Raw genomic sequence first — 21056 nt, 5'->3', positions numbered from 1 at the left:
ATATTTCTATAGATTCTATACAAGTATATCATGTATAAAATAGTTTTACGATTATGTGTTTATTTGATCACTTTCTTTCCTGCATTGTAAGTTTGGGTTTCCCAGTTAAATTTATTTTTATTAACTATTGCTTTGGCATTCTTTGAATAGTTGGAGAGGTTTGTTTTAAGGTGGAAGGATGTATCTTAGTGACTGATGTTATGATATTTGTTATTTTTATGGTTCTTGACCATTTTGATTTGATTTTGAAGAAACACAAATTAAAGTCTGAGTAAAAAACAACATACAATGCATGCAGTCCTTGACAGGTAGGAAATAACACTTTCTGTGACAGTTTTCCTAACCCAGCATGGCCCAAGTTATACCACATATATAGGATCTCTGCAAGATCTGTGAAATCTCCTTTCATGACCACCCAAGGAGTTCAGAAAGACTCAATCTGGACAAAGCTGGCATTGTTCCATTAAATACCGACACAAATACTCCTAAGTATTTGTTACTTGAAGTTGTCATAGTGGTATATATGAGCATAAAGATGAATAAGGAAATAAAGCAAATTACCTGAAAAGATTATAAGGTCATATGGTCCAGTAATGTTAATAAAAAGATAACCAGGCAGTTGTAAGAAATTGATTGGCTGATTGATTGAATGAATACTTTATTTGGCCAAGCATGATTAGAAACATAAGGAATTTGTCTCCAGTACAGAGGCTCTTGATGTACATGCAAAGGAACAGAATTATCATCATCATCAATCATCATCATCCCAATAAGAAGGGGAAGTAAAGAAGATGATGATAATAATAATAATAATAATAATAATAATAATAATAATAATAATAATAATAATAATAATAATAATAATAATAATAATAATAATAATATAATAATACAGCCATACTGCAAATTATTTGAAGACAGCCTGTTTTGAAGTAGGAAGCCCAGCTAAGGTGTCTTATCCAGTGCTGGAATAATTCTGAACTTTGACATTCTTTAAACTTTATCATTTTCTCTTCACTTTCCTGTCTTTTTTTCACACCTTCTTTCCTTTTCTTTTCATTTTACACCTTGCACTTTGTCTAAATGAAAGTACAAGAAACTAGTTAAGGTTTTAAGGTTGGGAGCAGGTACTTGACATTTTCTCCAGCCATGCGGGACTCACTTGACTGGAGTCACTTTCTGGTTGTCTGAAATTTTATTATATTCAATATTAAATTATATTCACCATTTTATATATTGGACTGCTTTTTAATGAGGTATGGGTGATTGCTTTTTTATTAATGTTTATTTTTGCTGCACTTCATCCAGAATCACACTGTTTGAGTTGGGCTGCTATATACATACTGAAAATAAATATATAAGTGAAATATTAAAATGAATATATTTATTTTATGTGATTTTTGTTTTGTTTTTTACCACCTTGGGTTCCATCTAACATCTTCTCAAAGTAATGCTATGTATTTCACAATCTTTTGGCTGCTCCACATTACAGCCATCTTGTTTCCTTTTAACAAAAGTTGAATCCTCTTAGAGTTATTGTCTTTAATGATATGTAGAGTTGTTTAACTTTAAACAACTCAATAGAAGACTATTCGTTTTCATCTTTTTTTAATAATGAGAAGAGGCAAAACCTAGACATCTCACTTTCTATGACCCATTTCAACAGGACTTGGCAAACCCAGATAGCAAGCTTCATTTAGTATGCTGTAAGCTCCTGCTATTGACAGTCTAACTAGAAATTAATGACTGATCCTCACTTTTTTACCTTACAGTTGTGCAGCATATCAAGCGCCACAATATTGTCCTCAAGAGGGAGCTGGGAGAAGGAGCCTTCGGCAAAGTCTTCTTGGCTGAATGTTATAACCTATGTTTTGAACAGGATAAGATCTTGGTTGCTGTGAAGGTAAAAAAAATATCCTATAGACTTTTGTTATACACCAGTCAGTTCTGTTTCTCCAGAATAAACTATTTCTTTCTGAGAATATTACTTTCTTTAGCCTCCCGTTATTGCTGATCCACAAAGGCATTTGGGTTTCAACAGAAATACTTACTCCTTAGTCTATGCATTTACAAAGTTATATTAATTGCTGTTGTTTTAAGGCAGAGTCCTACCATACAAAGTCCCAGAGTTATACTTAACTCTGCACCATTTTGGACCCTGGGTGTCCCACAAGTTTCACTAAGAACTGCTAGTAACTGTAATGGTTATTGTGATGAAGCGAAAAACTATTAGATATATAAAGAGTCATCTTGCTACCTGTGTTGAATAAATTCAATGCAATGTTAATGATGCATACAAAGAAATGCAATCTGGTTGAAGTTTTTATCCTGGCCCTACTCAGTGGGAGATTATGGCCCCTCCAGAACACCCCACAGGGGAAAGGTGAATCCTTAAACAGAAAATGTTCTGGACCTCTGTGGCAGATCTTGGTGAGCTTTGCAATGAATCCCACTGCATTGCATCTACAGATAGTCCTTGCCTTAGGACCACAATAGGGAATTTTTAAGTGAATTGCACCCACTTTTACAACCTTTTTTGCTGAGTCCTTAAGCGAATCATGTGGTCATTGAACAACCACATTGCTTGTTGGAAACCTCTTGGGAAGGTTGATCATGTGATCCCAGGATGTAGCAATCATCGTAAATACATGCTGGTTCCCAAGAGCCCAAATTTTGATCATGTGACAGGGAGAACGCTGCGATGATCATAAATATGAGGACCAGTCGTAAGTCACTTTTTTCAGCACCTTTGTAACTTTGAACAGTTGTTAAACAAATGGGGTAGGCAACAATGGCCCTTTCATAACCTGTGGACTTCAATTCCCAGAACTCTGGAGCCAACCATGCTGTTTCAGGATTTCTGGGAGCTGAAGTCCATAGGTTGTAAAGGGGCCATAGTTGCCTACCCCTGGTTTACTCTGTCAGCATTGAACAGCCCCAGTGTATGTAACCTTATTCTCTTCTTCAACTCCTTTCATACATTTAACAAATATACACAAAATAGGTCACTTTTTGACAGATCTGGGGATTTGACTTCAAAGCTAAGCATTAGCTTTCATTTGGGTTTACTTTGTTTTTCAAACCCTGTGGTTGTCTTAGTGATAAAGAGATGAAATGGACAAGCACAATTCATGCAAGAAAAAAATCCAGAAACACAAACATAATAAGGACACATTCTGGAGACTGGTGAGGCAAACTCCAGAATAGGTGCAGAACTGAGTTGCGCTGACCACCAGTTTTGCAAAATAGTTTCTATTTTCTCCAGTTGAGATGGAGTACTTTGTGACTGATATGTCCATTTCAGAAAAAAATGTAGATTGAGGAGCAACAGAACAAGTTGCCCCATATCTTTGTTAATGTTCAAGTATCGTCACATTTTCTTTTCATTCATTGGATCTTTGACATGCCTCTTCACTGGTTGCTGAGCAACCCAGAACAGCATTGTGTACTGTATGCATGTGAAGAAATAGCTACTGTTGTGCCTTGTGGGACGTCTAAAGCTGAAAATGAAGTGTTTGGCAAGAAAAGGGGAAAGTGAAAAAATTCAGCAGATATTTTGATCTTGTAACCATAAATGATTTGAAAAGAGTAGGTATTCCGAGATCTTATATAGAAATAGGGTAAATAAATTTATACATGTTCACACATAGAAAAGAAAAACACACAGCTAGCTTTTTTAAAAGGAGAAGTTTCCAAAGGTGCCATTCAAAAGGTAAATGGACTTTCTTGATTCACCCATTCTTCAGTTCTGAAATAAAGAAGCTTCTTAAATGAGAAGTGAAACATTTTTAAGGAAAATATCAGGCAGGTCTAGCTGCTTTTCAAATTGCACCTTTGGGATAACCATGACTGATGACTGAGAATCTCAATAGAGAAGGAGAAGGAGAAAGAGAGGGGGGGAATGGGTTTATTTTTACTTTCAGTTTGTTTGTAGAGAGCTTGATTTGTAGGCTTCCACTTTCCATTCAGCTCCTGTGCAAGATTTAAGTGAGATTTAAATGGCATGGTGGCTTTCTGTAAGCCCTCTAAAACCAATGCGCTGAGAGGGTGTGCTGAGTGGAAATGGCCTTTTTCTATCTTGTTTGAAAGTTGACTTGTGTTACATTAGTTTTATCCAGAAGTGGAGAAATCTTATTCTAAGAAGCCACACTGGCAACAGGCTAAAGTTCAGACTTCTGTAAAGATGGACAAAATTGCCTATTTTGTTTGATATAAAATTAGTATTTTTTTTCTAACCAACAAATTTTCTATCCTGATTTGGCATCTGTTTGCAGTATACATTCTTATGCATTTTTTGCTCTTAATATGTGCATTTCTTTGCAAGCAATTTCCCCTAATATAGGTATTTTCATATGCCGTCTTCTATGCTATTTTTAGATACTTTTATTGGTCAAAGAACTACACTGCAAAAGATAAAAGATAACTGTGTTGGCATTCTAATTTGTCTATTATCAATTGTGGGAGCACAAATTAATTCAAATTGTACCAAAGTCTGGAACTGACCAATTTCTTCTCTAATTCTAGTCATTAATACACATTGCTCTCTACTTTGCCTGATTTCTGAAGGGTTTTCATGTTTTCATTTTGAATACATTCAAGTCACTAACATTAGAATTTTGCTGTTTAAAATTACAATCAAGGTAATTGTATGACTTCAAATGAAAATTTATGTTTATCCTTTTTATGGTGCTAGGAGAGATAAGGATGAGTATTCAAAATACTAGGGATCATTTTCAGTATATAAATGCAATTTTATCTGGAACACATCTACAGCTATAACTTAGTTATTTCTAGAAGATTATCTCTTATCTTTGCAATATTGCAAAGCTCATGATAATCTCTGAGCCTTTCTATTTTATCATAATATTCCCAAAAACCTTACAATGTTATTTTGACCTCATAAGGAATTACAGTAATGTGGGGAAAATTGCCCAAAGTATAGTTTTCTCCATAAACAGATTTGCCTCCAATTTTTGAATTCATTCTTCCTTTTCCTGGCTTCTGCCACTTATAGAATTTGGTCCAGTTCTGTTCAGTGTTTAGGGAGTTATCCTGCAGATCGACCAACAGATAAACAAACATTTACAGTTCAGGATTATTTTAGGTAAGTTGATTGACAAACATTTTAAGAAGATAGTAGAGATATTTACTACTGTATCTCTTCTAAGGAGTGCCAGTTTGGTCTAGTGGTTAAGGCACCAGGGTAGAGAGCAGACTATGAGTTCAAGTCCCGTCTTAGTCATGAAAGCCAGCTGAGTAACCTTGGGCCAGTCACTCTCTCTCAGCTCAACCCACCTCACAGAGTTGTAGTAGAGAAAAGGAGGAGGAGAAAGCAGTATTAAGTATGTCCACCGCCTTGAATTATTTGTAAAAATTATATAGTTGTGATACAAACAAATAAATAAATAAACTGTTGAAAATGGATGAGGAAAATAAAATTTTCTTCCAGATACAGCAGTGATCCCGACAAAGATATCTATTCTATTTCGAGAAAAGTAAACGTTCATCTGAGGAAAAGCTTTATGACAATTCTACTGTTGTCAGTATTTAGAACATGTACATGGAAACTGTCCTCAGAGTTTCCAGTAAATTCATGGAGATAGCAGGAAGGGATGGCCACTGAAAGGTCCTCCCTCACAGTGAATCCTGCAAAAGACATCTGGAAAGTGCTGAGGTCTCAGAGGGATGGAGAGGGCAAGGAGGAAAAAAAAATATTAAGCAAGTTTCTAGTTGTACGAGAACTGCACTGAGGACCCCAACGTTAGAGGATGTCATAAAAATGTTCCCACAAGAGTAATTCTCAGACTAAAGGAACCTATCTGGATTAAGAGAACTTGTTCATTTGGCTGTTTCACAAGGCAGTGTATCGTTACCACAGCAACCGTTCCATCATAGAACTCAGCAGCTTCTTGTAGATCAAAAGCAAAAGCTCATTGGGCTCCTTAGGGGTTCCATAGCAAGGGCTTAATAGCACTAGAGATGCAACATGTTCTACCAAATGAAGTTTTACAGTTATCGCTGTAACACTCCTGGGAGAGATAAGGGCGGGTATATTCAGCTGCTAGCGCTGTCTTTCTTCATAAATACCATTTTGCCTGTATGTAGATACGGTTACGACAGTAGTTCCTCAGAAATGTACCTCCATCTTTATGGTATTACAAAGTTCAGCAAAAGCTCCTTGACATTTTACTGCAGTATTTCCAAAAATATCACAATATTATTTTGAGTTCATCAGGAACAACAGTAATGTGGGGAGATGTAGCCCAAGACAAAAATGAAGGATGTTTGGGTTTTTTAGCTCATGTGACCTCATTCAGTACAGGTAGTCTTCAACTTAAGAACATATTTGAGCCCAAAGTTTCGGTTGTAAAGTGAGACATTAGTTAAGTGATTTTTGTCTGATTTTACAACCTTTCTTGCCACAATTGTTAAGTGAATCACTGCTGTTGATAAATTAGTAACCTGGTTGTTAAATGAATCTGGCTTTCCCATTGACTTTGCTTGTCAGAAGGTCGCAAAAGTTGATCACATGACTTGGGACACAACACTCGTCATAAATATGAACTAGTTGCCAAGCATCTGAATTTTGATCACATGATCCTGGGGATGCCGCAAAAGTCATAACTGTGAAAAACAGTCATAAGTCACTTTTTTACGTAAGTGCTGTTGTAACTTTGAATGGTCACTAAATGAGATAAGTCAAGGATTATCTATATAGGTTTGAGATAGTTGCCTTGATGATGGACAGACAGATGCAATGGACATCATTCTGCCCAATATTCCAAAATTGGGTTGGATCAGAAATGTGGATATTAGAGTCACTGAGTTCAGAGTTGAGAATCCCAAGAACAGAATAGAATATTTTATTGACGAAGTGCGATTAGACACACAAGGAATTTGTCTCCGGTGAAGAAGCTACCAATGGTATCAGTAACTATGATATAGTTACACCAAAGCACCTTATCTTTTTAAGCTAACTCCTTCCAATTTCATGATTTTTCCTGAAGACTAACAAGATACAGAAGTTAAGTGTCTGGAAATAAATACCTTTCTTTCAACTTTTGGTTCTTTCTTTGTAGACTCTGAAAGATGCCAGTGACAATGCCCGCAAAGACTTCCATCGAGAAGCAGAACTACTGACTAATCTACAGCATGAACATATTGTCAAGTTTTATGGAGTGTGTGTGGAGGGAGATCCTCTCATCATGGTCTTTGAATACATGAAACATGGAGATCTCAACAAATTCCTTAGGTAAATTAAGAAATGTTTGTGGTACGTTTTTATTTATTTTATTTATTTATTATTTTTCCACATTCTACGTTCAGATCTGAATTCCCTTGAACTCCCCTGACATTTCACTATTAATTTAGAGATTTGGAGAGTCAAAAACCTGCATGTGGTGTTTCTGTTAATATCTATATTTTTTCCTCCAAGCATTTTATATGCAGGGCTAGGAACCTTTGGCCCTCTAGATGCTGCTGAACTATAGTGCCCAGAAGCCACAACTAACAAGGGCAGCAGGTATACTCAGAGTTGCAGTTCACCAGTATTTGATGGGATATATCTCTGATATAAAAAAAGGTGTGGAAAAAATGAAGGAACCACAATGAATTCAGCTTTGTTTTTTGCGATTAAAATCAAAACAGTACATCATTTTACTAAGGTTTTACTATGACTACAATTGAGCCCAAAATTTCTGTTGCTAAGTGAGAAATTTGTTAAGCGGATTTTGCCCTATTTTATGACTTTTCTCACCACATTTGTTAAGTGAATCACTACAATTCTTAAATTAGTAACACAGTTGTTAAGCAAATCTGGTTTCCCCATTGACTTTGCTTGTCAGAAGGTTGCAAAAAGGGATCACATGACCCCAGGACACTGTAACCATCATAAATGTGAGTTGTCAAGCATCTGAATGTGAATCTAAATTATGTGACTACTTATGACCATGCAGTGGTCATACAATGGCCATTAGTGTGAAAAATAGTCATATGTCACTTTTTTCAGTGCCATTGTAATTTTGAATGGTCACTAAATGAACTGTTGTAAGTTGAGGACTACCTGTATGATAGAACTAGCAGTATCTGGTTGGCCTTACTTGGGCGCAGAAGTTAAGGAGTGTTGGTGACTGACAATGAGAAGGTATAGCTCCAAGGAATATTGGGGATATAGGACAACTAGATACTGAAAAATATATGTTGAAGAAGACAAATGGCAAACAATGCTCATATTGCTGCTAAATAAGTTTCAAGATTGGGTGCAGCATGAAGTTCATCTGAAAGGAGAGCTTCCTTGTTTTCTTACTAACACTTAGTAGTCTTTGTTAATTCTCCATCCCCGGTATATGAAACAATCTGTGAGATATGAGGGGCATAGTCTCAAAACTCAAATCTGATAGTTGTTCGTATTGGAAAATGCATTTCTTTTTCAGAATCCCACTTTCCTGTAAATGCACAACACATTTCAAAGTTTGGCCTTAAAGAAAAATCCCTGAAGCTGTTCATCTTGAATTTGGCAGCTCTGATCCACTCAGAAGGGGCAACTATGCTCTCACATTTCATCTAATTTTGTCCAAGTTCCTTTCTGAAACTTGGTAGACTTCTTCCTCTTGTAATATTCTGCCGTACATACACATTTAATAGACCTCTGTGGGGAAAAAAAGGTAAACAATTATAGTCATGTGTCAATTCTCCGTGAAAGTCAGTGAGTGTGCAAAGATTCACATTTCCAACTCTTTAATTTGCATTTGGCCCTGTAATCAATCCGGATAGCTTTCCAAAGGGTCTAAGATGAAATTGGTCTATTTTCCAAATTGCTGAGTTGTGGTCCAAATGGAATAATTTGATTGGGACACATTCCTGCGTAAGAATAGTCTTGCTGGATCAGGCCAAAAACCCATCCTTTAGTCCAGCATTTTGTTTTTCATAGTGGCCTTCCAGATGTCCCTATGCCATGTGGTAATGAATTCCACAGGCTAATTATGCTTTCTATGGAGAAATGCTTTCTATTGTCTGTTTTAAATCATCCACTAAGCTTTATTGCATGGCCTTGGTCTTAATGTTTAAGAGCCAAAGGAAAAAAAAACCCCTCTCATCTACTTTCTCCAGCTTGTGCATGCATGATTTTATATGCCTTAGTCATGTTCTCACTCAATTGTCTTTTTTATCAAGCTCTGTCCCATAAATGGGGATTACAAAGCTGGCATGTTGTTATTTTATTTTTAGTCCCTTTCCTAATGTTCTTTTGCTTCATTTTTCACAGTTGCCACACCACTTATTTTACTGTTATTCTATAACCCCAAGATCTTTGTCATAGTTACTTACAATGCTCAGACCACATCAAATTCTATATAATGAAGGCTTGTATGCCCCAATATGTGTTACCTCATAGCTACTTAAATTGGAATACATTTGTCACTTGGTTGATCATTGATCCAATTTAAAGACATAATTCCATTGTTCTTTAGTGTTATTTTTGTTATTTATCAGCCCAAATATTTTATTATCATCCCCATACTTGGGCAGTTTGCTGTTTAGCATCATTTCTGAATAAGCTGAATAGATTCCCAATAAAGGTTTTTGAGACCCTCTACTTTGTACTTCCCTCCACTGAGATAATTACTGCTTTATTTCCAATCTCTCCTTTCTGTTCTTTCTAACCTGTTACCAATTTATAAAAAGACCTGGCCTCTTATCCCATGGATGCTAAGTTTGCTCAAGAGCCTTTGATGAGTAACTTTAAAAAAAATCTAAGAATGTTGGACAGTTTGGCTTCTTTGTCATCCAATGCCTCAGTTGCTTTGAATGCCTTTCCTGCTTCTAATATATATGTAAAGGAGTTTTTACTATTCTCTTTTTGTTTTTTCCATATACATGTTCAGCCCCCCCCCCATTATCTAGCAAAGCTTATTCTCCTTCTTGTACTCCTAATTACGATGGGAGAGGGCACAATGGCTCAGCGGTTAAAGGTGCTGAACCTGTCTTCTAGAGATATGACAACCTGGGTTCAAGACCTGAATGCATGATGGGTGGCCACCCATTACTTGTCCCAGCTCTTGCCAACCTAGCAGTTTGAAACTATGCAAATGCAAGTAGATAAATAGGTACCATTTTTGTGGGAAGGTAACAGTGTTCTGTGCACCTCAGAGTGTAATCATGTTGGCCACAAGAACATGGAAGTGTCTTCAGACAATGCTGGCTCCCTTGGCTAACAAATGAAGACGAGAACCGTACCTTACAGATTGACATTTATTTTTATTTATTTATTTTATTTTAATTCCATTTATATCCCGCCCTTCTCCGAAGACTCAGGGCGGCTTACAAGCTTAGCAATAGCCTTCATTCTATGTATATGCCTGCTTATTAGGGCTTTCGGCCCCATCTCAAGCGGCATTTTTACAAAGTCAGCTTATTGCCCCCAACAATCTGGGTCCTCATTTTACCTACCTTGGAAGGATGGAAGGCTGAGTCAACCTTGAGCCTGGTGGGATGCGAACCTGCACTAATTGCAGGCAGCTGGTGTTACTTAAGGAGGCATTAGCCCACTGCTCCACCAAGGCTCTTTAACTGGGCAGGGAAACCTTTGCCTTAAATTTTGACAGACTTTTCATTCATTATCTCTTACAGTTACCTGGACACTATTCCAAAGCCATGCTGGCCTCATGGGCTTGGTGGTCTTTTTTACATTGTTAATGTACCTAGTTGAGCTTCAGTTATTAAGGCTTTAAATAATTTCTCTTTGGCCCTCTGTTTTTCATCCATCCCTTCATTCTGATAAATATCCCCTTCTGTACTCAAATGTGTTGGACCCCACAGGCAGTTCCTCAACTGAGTGCATACTAAATATAATAATATTATAGTCAGTGTCCTCTATAGATTCTGTAGTAGTTACCATTCATCACAAGATCATAGTCATACTTTAGGATTAAGTCTAGGGTTGCCTCCCTTCGGCTGGTTTTATGCCCAGTTATGCTAAGGCTAATCACTTAATCACTGGTTTCTTTGTCACAGCTTAAGCTCTGTCTATGTCAGAGTAATAGAAGTCTTCAATTATTTTAAAAACATCTATTTTTCTATATAAATATTGCATATTTCTAATCTACATTTGTGGCCAGGTATTACTTCCCATTGTGATTCTCAGGGGGAAACTGGTCTTCTATGTTGTCTATATCTTATGTTCTCTGAACTGTTTTATCTTGCTTGCTACTAACAGCATTCTGAAAAGCATTATGATAAAAATTAGCCATATACCTGTGATTAAAAATGAATGGTAGTTAGGTTATCAAAATAACCTAAGGTCTAAGGCTGGCAGCTGAGACCAGCCCATACACTCAAAACACCTCCACCCAATCAGAACACACCCACCATTCAAAACACACTCCCACCCAATCAGAACACACTTAAACTCCCACCCAATCAGAGCACACCTCCACCCACAGAACACACCCCCTCTGGCAATTTAAAAAAGAGGAACAAACAGCCACATGCTTCTCCCAGAAGAAGGAAGCAGAAGCCAGAATTAGAAGTCTGAATCAAAGCTATTGCATCAAATGCCAAAATGCATTCTTTATTAAAATGAATACCTTTTGTTTATTAATGCATGTACAACATTCCCCTGAGAAAATATAAAATATTTCAAATGAGAAACAAACAAAACTGTCTAGTCTTGTTCTGAAAGAAGAATGCATCCATAAAGAAATGGCAAAGTGAAATGATAGATATATCATCATCATTGTATATATAAAGTCCATGTTCAAGACTAGGTGTTCCTAATTAGGTGAAGTAGTTTTGTTTTAATAACCCAAAGAATTGCTGCTGAGCATTGGTATAGCTGTATTAGTATAGTATGATTTATTTTTATTGGGCTAATATGTTCCACAAACAGTGTGATTTGCAAGCGATTGTTGTCCCCAATTCGGATCTGAGCCTGGTGCCGAAGCCGATGAAGAACACCAGACACAAGGTGCAGGTTTTGTTTCCTTTTATTGAAGTTCTTGAAGAAAAGGGGTCCTGGCCAAAAATGTCACGGAACCCTGAATAATAGAATTAAGAAAGCTTTATACAATTTCACTAAAGCGGAAGGTGGGATAAGCAGAAGGTGAGATATATAAGGAATGTTATCTAATAAACATTTTAGTAAAGATCTAACAATTGTTCTATTGGTTTCTAGCTGTCCATATTCCTAAGCCTTATCTAATGAATGCTTCAGTAGTTATCTAATAGAGAGGTCTCCAACCTTTCTTGGTTGGTGGACCAGAGGGAAAAGGGAGAGGGAAGCATTTTGCGCACATGCGCGCACACACACAAACAGGGCCGCAACACGTGTGACGCTAACTGGGCGGTGCTAGCACCCACGTGACCCTTGCTAGCACTACCCCATTTTCGCCATGCAGTGTCCCATTTTTGCCACATGGGTGCTAGCACCACCCTGTTTGCGCTATGCAGCGACCCGTTTTCACCATACAGCACCCCATTTTTGCTGTGCAGTGCCCCATTTTTGCCGTGCAGTTCTCCATTTGCCTAGCCACGGTGGCACTAGTGCAAGTGGGGGTGAGTGCACACACACACACATGCACACCCTGGGCAGCCTGTTCCACGGCCCAGTGGCCAGCAGGCCACAGCTCAGTAGTGGGCCACAGCCCACAGGTTGGAGACTTCTAGCTGTGGTATGCAGGATGTCTAACTTTTGTTACTGTTATCATTCCTTTAACCACCCAGAGTTGATACAAATTTTCAACCTGCATATTCTCTGTCAATAAGCATTCTTTATTCTTGCCAGACAGGCTCCACAATTACAGCCTTTTTGGTTTTCTTTCAAATGTATGCCATAGCCGTGCTTTGTTTTACCCCCAGACAGCCCATTGCAATATTTTAGGATTTAGGTGTTGTGTGAACTCAGCTGGGTTATTCACCAGCTTAGCTGAAGGAATGAATCATCTGTCTATTTCAGTATATTCAGTATATTTCATTCTCTTATTTCACCTAAAATGTTTCTTTGTGAAATATTTTTAACATAGAATTTTCTTCTATAAAATGTTTTAGATTAATATGTTTGGAATAAAGCCTTGAATCAAGAATTATGATACTTGGGGTTAACTCAGGAGGGGTTTTTCCCCAGTATTTATCAGTTTAATTTCCACAGGCTGGGTAACTAAGATGGTGACAGAGCAGGAGCTTCCCTGCTGAGCATCTAATGATATTTGAATTATTCTATCCATTTTTATGACTTTTAAAAATTTAGTTTACACTAAAGCAGGGTTGGGAAACTATGGCAATCTTTCTTTCTTTCTTTCTTTCTTTCTTTCTTTCTTTCTTTCTTTCTTTCTTTCTTTCTTTCTTTCTTTCTTTCTTTCTTTCTTTCTTTCTTTCTTTCTTTCCTATGGCAATTTTTCAATCACTGGAGTTACACTCTCATGGCTGGCTCAGGAATTCTGGGAGTTAAAGTTTCCATATTTGCCCACCCCTGCACTAAAGTGTGTACAGTTGCCCAATTTTTGTTAGACTGTTAGTATGCAGACACAAAAAAAGCTTCATGTATTGCAGATGGTTAGATTGAAACATGGCCAAGTACTTTTCACTCACCTATTTGTTTTCCTCTCCCCCCACCCCCCTCAATAAGCCAGTAAGCCTGATTTTCTTTGTTATTATATTGCTTTGTCTTGATACTTTTCTTTCCATCTTTTTATCTATCTTTTATAGGTACAAATGGTAAGTGAAGAATGGCATTACACCACACCACAAACTGTTTTTCCTAAGAAAACTCTTAATGAGAAATACCACTAACCACAAGCAAGCAGAGCCTTTTTGCTTTATTTTAAATAAATAAATAAATAAATAAATAAATAAATAAATAAATAAATAAATAAATAAATAAATAAATCATAAATAAATAAGTAAGTAAGTAAGCAAGTAAGTAAGCAAGCAAGCAAGTTCCCTGGATGGCAAGCTCTGGGATATACATATATCTATTATTTGCTTGCTTATTCTGTGCGCCTTTGGCATCTAGTCATGCCGGCCACATGACCACGGAGACATCCTTGGACAAGCGCTGGCTCTTCGGCTTTGAAACGGAGATGAGCACCGGCCCCTAGAGTTGGAAATGACTAGCACGCATGTGCGGGGGAACCTTTACCTTTACCTTAAAGATACTCATTAGCCTTAGAAGGTTTGGAAAACCTATTGATAGAGATTTACTTCTATTGCATGTCTGGGAAATTAGTGGAAAGAGACAGCCTCCCACAATGGAATGTATGCATTAAACATTAGTCATAACTGCATTGCTTTAATAGCAACTCAAGCACCCATATATTATGGTAGTGGCTTCCCTTCTAACTGTTGCATTTTGAGTTGAAGCAATGTGACGGTAATATATCTTCCTTTTAAAAAGGTGTGTTTTTTTTCATCTGTAACATCCAGAATGGTTCAGTGAAAAAGAGACTCTCTTAAGCGAAATTGAAATTTAGCATTCTTCTCTCATTTGACACTACTTATGATAGGAGAGAAAATCTGCATGTAATCATGCTTTGGAAGCACATTTATTTCTTACCCTGCAGCGCCCCCCAAGGCCATGGAGGGAAAAAAAATGATCTCACAATTTGTAGGCAGACACACACAGGCACAACTCAAAACAGATACAGACAGACAGACAGACAATTGCAGGCCAGGATCTAAAGATCAAAAAGGATTCCTGAATGTGAAATTTAGGCAGTGCAACACTTATTTTATTTTATTTTTATTTTAATCCCATTTATATCCCGCCCTTCTCCGAAGACTCAGGGCGGCTTACAATTTAAGCACAAACCAATGTGCTTAGCAATGTGCTTGAAATGTTTCAGGAGCAAATGCTGACAAAAATAAATCCACTTCAAGAGGAGATGAAGCAGTGACTAGAGAATGCAACTCAAAAAAAAAACAAAAAACCCCACCAACCCCAGGGTATGCATAATTGTCTACAGAAACTCTAGAAGCAACACAATCAGAGTTTGTATCTTTTGGGGTTATTCTAAACCAGGGGCAGGCAACCTTGGCTCTTTTATGACTCGTGGACTTCAACTCCCAGAATTCCTGAGCCAGCATGGCTGGCTCAGGAAATCTGGGAGTTGAAGTCCACGAGTCATAAAAGAGCCAAGGTTGCCTAACCCTGTTCTAAACTGACCGAGTTGGTCATGGCAGCAAGAGGATATAGGAGTGGGTTCTCATTCTTGTATTTCCTTGGATAGTCTTGATATATGACTGTAGAAAATTATATTGAATTGAGATAGATACACTTGACTTTTGCGGGGGAGAATAAGAATGGGGCAGAAGGACAACATGACGAGATCACAGAACCCTGTTAAAAGCTGGTGGTATTTTAGCCCCTCGGAAGCCTTCAGTTATGTTCTATTTTACACTCCAAATATTTGGCCAGAGGCAAGAATATGACTGTATGTGATTTTCAGCGCAGTGTTCTTTGAGCTTCAAAGAGTGGAGTGATTCTGAAGTGCATGTACTTCATGGCCTTTAATTTGAGCAACCTTGATCTGTGCTTCTACTATCTGAAAAGAGTTTTTTCACAGCTCTACAGCTCAGAAGCAGGAATAGCAAGTGCATCACCCAGTAATGATATGGCACATTTTGAAGTCTCACATTATATTGAGGAAGAAGGAACAGAACAAGCTCCTGAAAAGTAGCACAAAAATGAAATGCAGAGTTGAGTGACTCTTGCCTAAGCAGGGAAAGAAAGATATTTGATCGGGGAAGTATATTATAGATGTTTTTGATCAACATTAAGTGGAAATAGCAGTAAGGTACATTGACATTAAAAAAATAACAAAATATGTTCAGAACAGGGTAGGGTGGATGATTTAATAGCAGGAAAAGGAAAATTGTTTGTGCTTCACTGAGAAATCAAGTTAATTCATTTTCAATATGTAAAGAAAGAGGATTCAGATAGTCCTTGAGTTATGACCATTATGGAACCTGTTTATCACAGTCACAAGTCCTAACTGTTGTGAAAAGACTAAGCCCATTTTAAAATGCTTTTTGTTGTACTTGTTAAGAGAAATCAGTGGCTGGACGTGTAAATGCCACGATTATTAAAGGGACACTGCGGTTCTAAGTGCAAACCCATTGTTCACTATGGTATGGTGCTGCCAAAAAAATCAGAAGTTAGTGCTGGTTTTCAGGAAAAACCATTATTTACCAATTGCAGCTCATTTAAGATGCACTTCTTTGCTTTTGAATGTTGTTTGCTGTTAATTATCAGGGAGGCAGCTTCAAGCATTTCATAGTAATGATACGTATACAAGCAGAGGAGGCAAAAATCTAAGCTTGCTGACATACCCTGAGACCATGGTGGGATTCAAATAATTTAACAACCAGTTCTCCGAACAGAACCCTTTAAGAGCTTTCCCATTCATCATTAGTTGCACTCTGTGTAGCTAGACAGGAAAAAGTTCCAGAGCCACAACCCAGCTAATACTTGGTGCCCTCGCTCCCTTTCCCATATGCACCAGTTGGGAAACTAGAGAGATGAAGCGTCTATTCCTGAAATTACCTCTGAGAAGCACCACCTAGTTTTCGCCTGAATGTCATTAGATCTCCTACATTTCTTCTGTGTTCCACGCAGGGCTCATGGACCTGATGCAGTTCTGATGGCCGAAGGGAGTCTTTTAGCTGAACTAACCCAATCCCAGATGCTGCACATTGCCCAGCAGATTGCAGCTGGTATGGTTTACTTAGCATCACAGCACTTTGTGCACCGTGACCTTGCTACTCGGAACTGCCTGGTTGGGGAAAACCTGCTGGTGAAGATTGGAGATTTTGGGATGTCAAGAGATGTATATAGCACAGATTACTACAGGGTAAGTAATGCTGTACTTTGGTTTTAGGAGGAAGGACCTATTTTCATAAGGCAGAATTTCTCCTAGTGAGAACTTGGAAGAAGAAAAAATCATCTGCATCCGATGCTCAGTGTAATGAGGAAATTAAAGTCATTGCTGATAAACTGATTTATTAAATATCCACAGAGTGTTACCAAAAAAACCCTAAAGCTCCTGTGCAAACAAATTATTTATTACTGTCCTCATTGAAACTTCCTTTAATGAGACAAGTGGCTGTGGTCATTGTAAAATGACAAGTTTGGGGAGAACAGAATGTGGTTTTGATCCCATAAAAGGAAAAGGTCACATTTATGTTACATTTGGATCAAAGTGTTTTGCTGTCCCAGCGAATTCATTCTTTATTTTAACAGCATTACTTTGACTGGATAGAAGCTCTTTTGAGCAACTCCATCATCTTGAGAGTTTGCTTCAGAAGTGAATGGTTTCATGTGATTAGTAGCAAAGCTGATGAAGGACATTATTTATATTCATGCAGCTGTTTTCATTGTGAGCCGAGAAGAACATTTTTATTTTGGTTTGTGCTATTTCTTCCTTTAGTGATCCAGACTCAGCAATTAGTTGACATCTGAACTAGATTTCTGTCTTTTGGAATAGCTGCTTTCCATGTTCTCTCATTCTCACAGTACAAGAATAATATTATATCACATGAGTGAACATGGGATAAAAAGAAGGATTTAGGAGCAGCTGTATAAGCTGAGCATGGAAAAAGGCCATCATCAGCCAGCTTCTATTTCACAAAGTTGCAGCAGTTGCCATCATGGCTGGTTTAGCATTCATGTTTTGGTCCTTGGATCCTACGAAGCATTTGTTGCTTGGACAAATTATGGTACCCAAATGAAAATAACTTCAGAATCCCATAGTTGGTGATAAGAAGCAGGAGAGTAGTGGCATATTTGGGGTTGAATCAGCAGAAGAAAGTCAAGCAACTGTAGGATTTACCCAAAAATATTTGCTTTTGTAAAAAATCATCATGAAATTGCACACTGTTGTGGAGGAAAGCACTAGACAACCATGCTATCATCTGCATTTTCCAGAGTGATGGGAAGGCCAGGTTCTATACTCTATAGTAACAATCATCAAAATCCCTAGAGTTTATGGAAATGGGAACTTTAACTTCCTTGAATCAAAAGGGCCTTTTTTGTTGTCTTCATTTCTCTTTTACTATGAGGAGCAGAGGGAACCAGAAGTTCTTGCCCAGAGTTCTCCCATCCTTGATAGTTTCATTGCAGGAGAAAGAATTAATGTGAACAAAGGTAAATATAGGTGCCCTAGGATAATGTTGCAGGATCCAATTTGAGTTGGTTGCTGGGACCAAAGGTTTATTTTTCCAAGTTTTCAGGCTTGTGCTGGAGCCCATCATGAGGGAATTTCTCTCTCTCCAGAATATGTGCACTGAGTTGTTCTATGCATTGTATTTATATGATTCCTGGTTGTGTGTAGCTTTTAGTTGTTTATTAAAGTGTTGATGGCTGGCTATTAAGTCCTTAAATTGTTGTTTCCTTGTGACGCTATATCCTCGGCTTCTAAGTACCTGATAGGCTGGTGGTAAATCAGCATCGTATTGACTGACAAAGGCCTGTTTTCCAGGCTTCAGTGATTTCTCTGGCTATTTTTATCCCTGCTTCTCATCTAACCACTCACTTGTGTTCTCACAATCTGGTAATTAGCTTCCTCTCTGCCCCACATAGTCACAGGGGCAATCCTTGCAGGGAATCTGGTAAATTACATTCAAAGTTTCTCCAGTTTCAAACAATCTCTGTAGTACATGATTTGTACTCATTTGGAAGCCACTAGATGATGGCCACTTGCAGATCTCAAAAGTTGGATTCTACTGCTTCTGAAAATGTTTTTAATATATGGCAAGGTGTGCCATGTAGTTGGTCTTGTGCCTTCTTTCTTCCTTTCTCTCCCCAGCATATTGCGCAGGCATCTTGTGATAAACACTTGTGAATACCCATTCTGCCTAAATTGTTCACGTAGGTAGCTACCCCCCTAAGATGTTTTTCTTGCTGGGTACTACAGTGTGTTCTGCCATACTGTGTTCTGATACAGCTCTTTTTATGTGACAGTGGATGGTTGAAATTCAGAATGCCTGGAGTGTTGGTAGCCTTGCAATATGCCATGCTTTCTAGGCTTCCATCTTCCCATCTGTTGATAAGCATGTCTAAAAATGGCAATTGTTTAGCTGTTTCTTCCTCCACTGTGAATTGCATGTCCAGGAAGATGGAGTTTAGTAGGGTATGGAAGTCTTCCAGAGCATTTCTTTGATGATGATGATGATGATGATGATGATGATGATGATGATGATGATGATGATGATGATGATGATGTTGATGATAATAATAATAATAATAGTAATAATAATAATAATAATAATAATAATAATAATAATAATAATAATAATAAGAAGAAGAAGAAGAAGAAGAAGAAGAAGAAGAAGAAGTTGGAAGGGACCTTGGAGGTCATCTAGTCCAACCCCCTGCTCAGGCAGGAAACCCTATACCATTTCAGGCAAATGGCTGTCCAGTCTCTTCTTAAAAACTTCCAGTGTTGGAGCATTCACCTCTTCTGGAGGCAGGTTGTTCCACTGGTTAATTGTTCTAACTGTCAGGAAGTTTCTCCTTAGTTCTAGGTTGCTTCTCTCCTTGACTAGTTTCCATCCATTGCTTCTTGTCCTGCTTTCAGGTGCTTTGGAGAATAGCTTGACTCCCTCTTCTTTGTGGCAGCCCTGAGATATTGGAACACTGCTATCATGTCCCCCCTCACCCTTCTCTTTGTTAAACTACACATACCCAATTCCAGCAATCGTTCCCTGTATGTTTTAGCCTCCAGTCCCCCAATCATCTTTGTTGCTGTTCTCTGTACCCTTTCTAGAGTCTCAACATCTTTTTTACATCGTGGTGACAAAAGCTGGATGCAGTATTCCAGGTGTGGCCTTACCAAAGCATTGTAAAGTGGTATTAGTACTTCACTTGATCTTGATTCTATCCCTCTGTTAATGCAGCCTAGCACTGTGTTGGCTTTTTTGGTAGCTGCAGCACACTGCTGGCTCATATTGAAGTGATTGTCTACTAGGACTCCGAGATCCCTCTCACAGTCACTACTATACTATACCTATACTATGCCTGTGCATTTGATTTTTCCTGCCTAAATGTAGAACCTTACTTTTTTCACCATTGAATTTCATTTTGTTAGATAGCGCCCAGTGTTCGAGTCTGTCCAGATCCTCCTGTATTTTAAGCCTATCTTCTGGAGTATTGGCTATTCCTGCCAGCTTGGTGTCGTCTGCAAATTTGATGACAACAAATATATCATCCATGTAGTGGCACCAAACTTTAGGTGTTTTGAAATACATGGTGCTCTACTTTACATGGGACTGTTTCTGCAATGACTCCTGATATTCAGGATCCCATGGGTGTCCCTTTTATTTGCTATTTTTTTTTAAACATGAAGAAGTTTCATGGACAGTATTGGAGTAGATTCATGATTTGTGTTCTGGTTAGATCGTTTTGATCTGTGTTGTAATCTTCTAGTTTTCTGTTTATCACTTTGTATGCTAAGTGGGGAGGGAGGTATGTAAATGGGATCTCTACGTCAAAAGAGACCATGATCTCATAAGGAGCCACGTTTTAGCCTCATAGCTATGTCAAAAATTATGCAGATGATGTGACTGTGGTATTTGAGGGTGAATTCAGGAAGCTTAATCATTGTGCCAGCCATTTAGCCAAGTTGTAGGTAGGAATATCCCTTGGTGCTACAATAGGTCTGTGAGGGACCCCTAGTTTGTTTATCTTGGGGAGTCCATAAAACCTCACTGTGGTGACATTCTCTCATTTTCCACCATTCCTTTTCTGTTATACAGTTGCTTTGTTTAAGTTGGCTGAGATAAGCTTTCAATTGTTAAGCTCTTTCTTTGCACCTCCTGGCTTCTAGATCTCTGGGAGCTACAATACCCCTTTTCTCTTTTTTTGGCATTCATAGTATTCATCATTCATATGCTTAGCACAGTCATTTGTAAACAAGTATCTTATTCAGGAACCAAGGGATTTGGGCGTCTGGTCAATTCCTTTGCAAACTGGGTCCCTCAACGTGTGAATGCAGAGAGCAACTTTCAGGGCTGGCACTAAAAGCAATGCCCTGTTTTTGTTTCAACTTGGCAGGACCTTGTATAGCCCC

At 38.1% G+C, this 21056-nt stretch overlaps 1 protein-coding gene across 1 annotated transcript in view; it reads left to right on the top strand.

Annotated features, from left to right (window-relative positions):
* NTRK2 (neurotrophic receptor tyrosine kinase 2) overlaps window positions 1-21056 on the top strand; it is a gene marked incomplete at its 3' end in the record, with an annotated part of 199668 nt that overhangs the window by 153452 nt on the left and 25160 nt on the right. The window contains exons 14-16 of the mRNA XM_081317128.1: window positions 1773-1903; window positions 7080-7252; window positions 16607-16841. Coding sequence (XP_081173254.1) covers window positions 1773-1903; window positions 7080-7252; window positions 16607-16841 — 539 coding nt within the window. The remainder of the gene's footprint in view (window positions 1-1772; window positions 1904-7079; window positions 7253-16606; window positions 16842-21056) is intronic.

This window comes from Vipera berus, assembly GCF_964194415.1.
Source record: "Vipera berus genome assembly, chromosome: 2".
Taxonomy (NCBI): Eukaryota; Metazoa; Chordata; class Lepidosauria; order Squamata; family Viperidae; genus Vipera; species Vipera berus.
The sequence above is the reverse complement of the archived record's forward strand: the minus strand, read 5'-3'. Positions and strand labels throughout refer to the sequence as shown.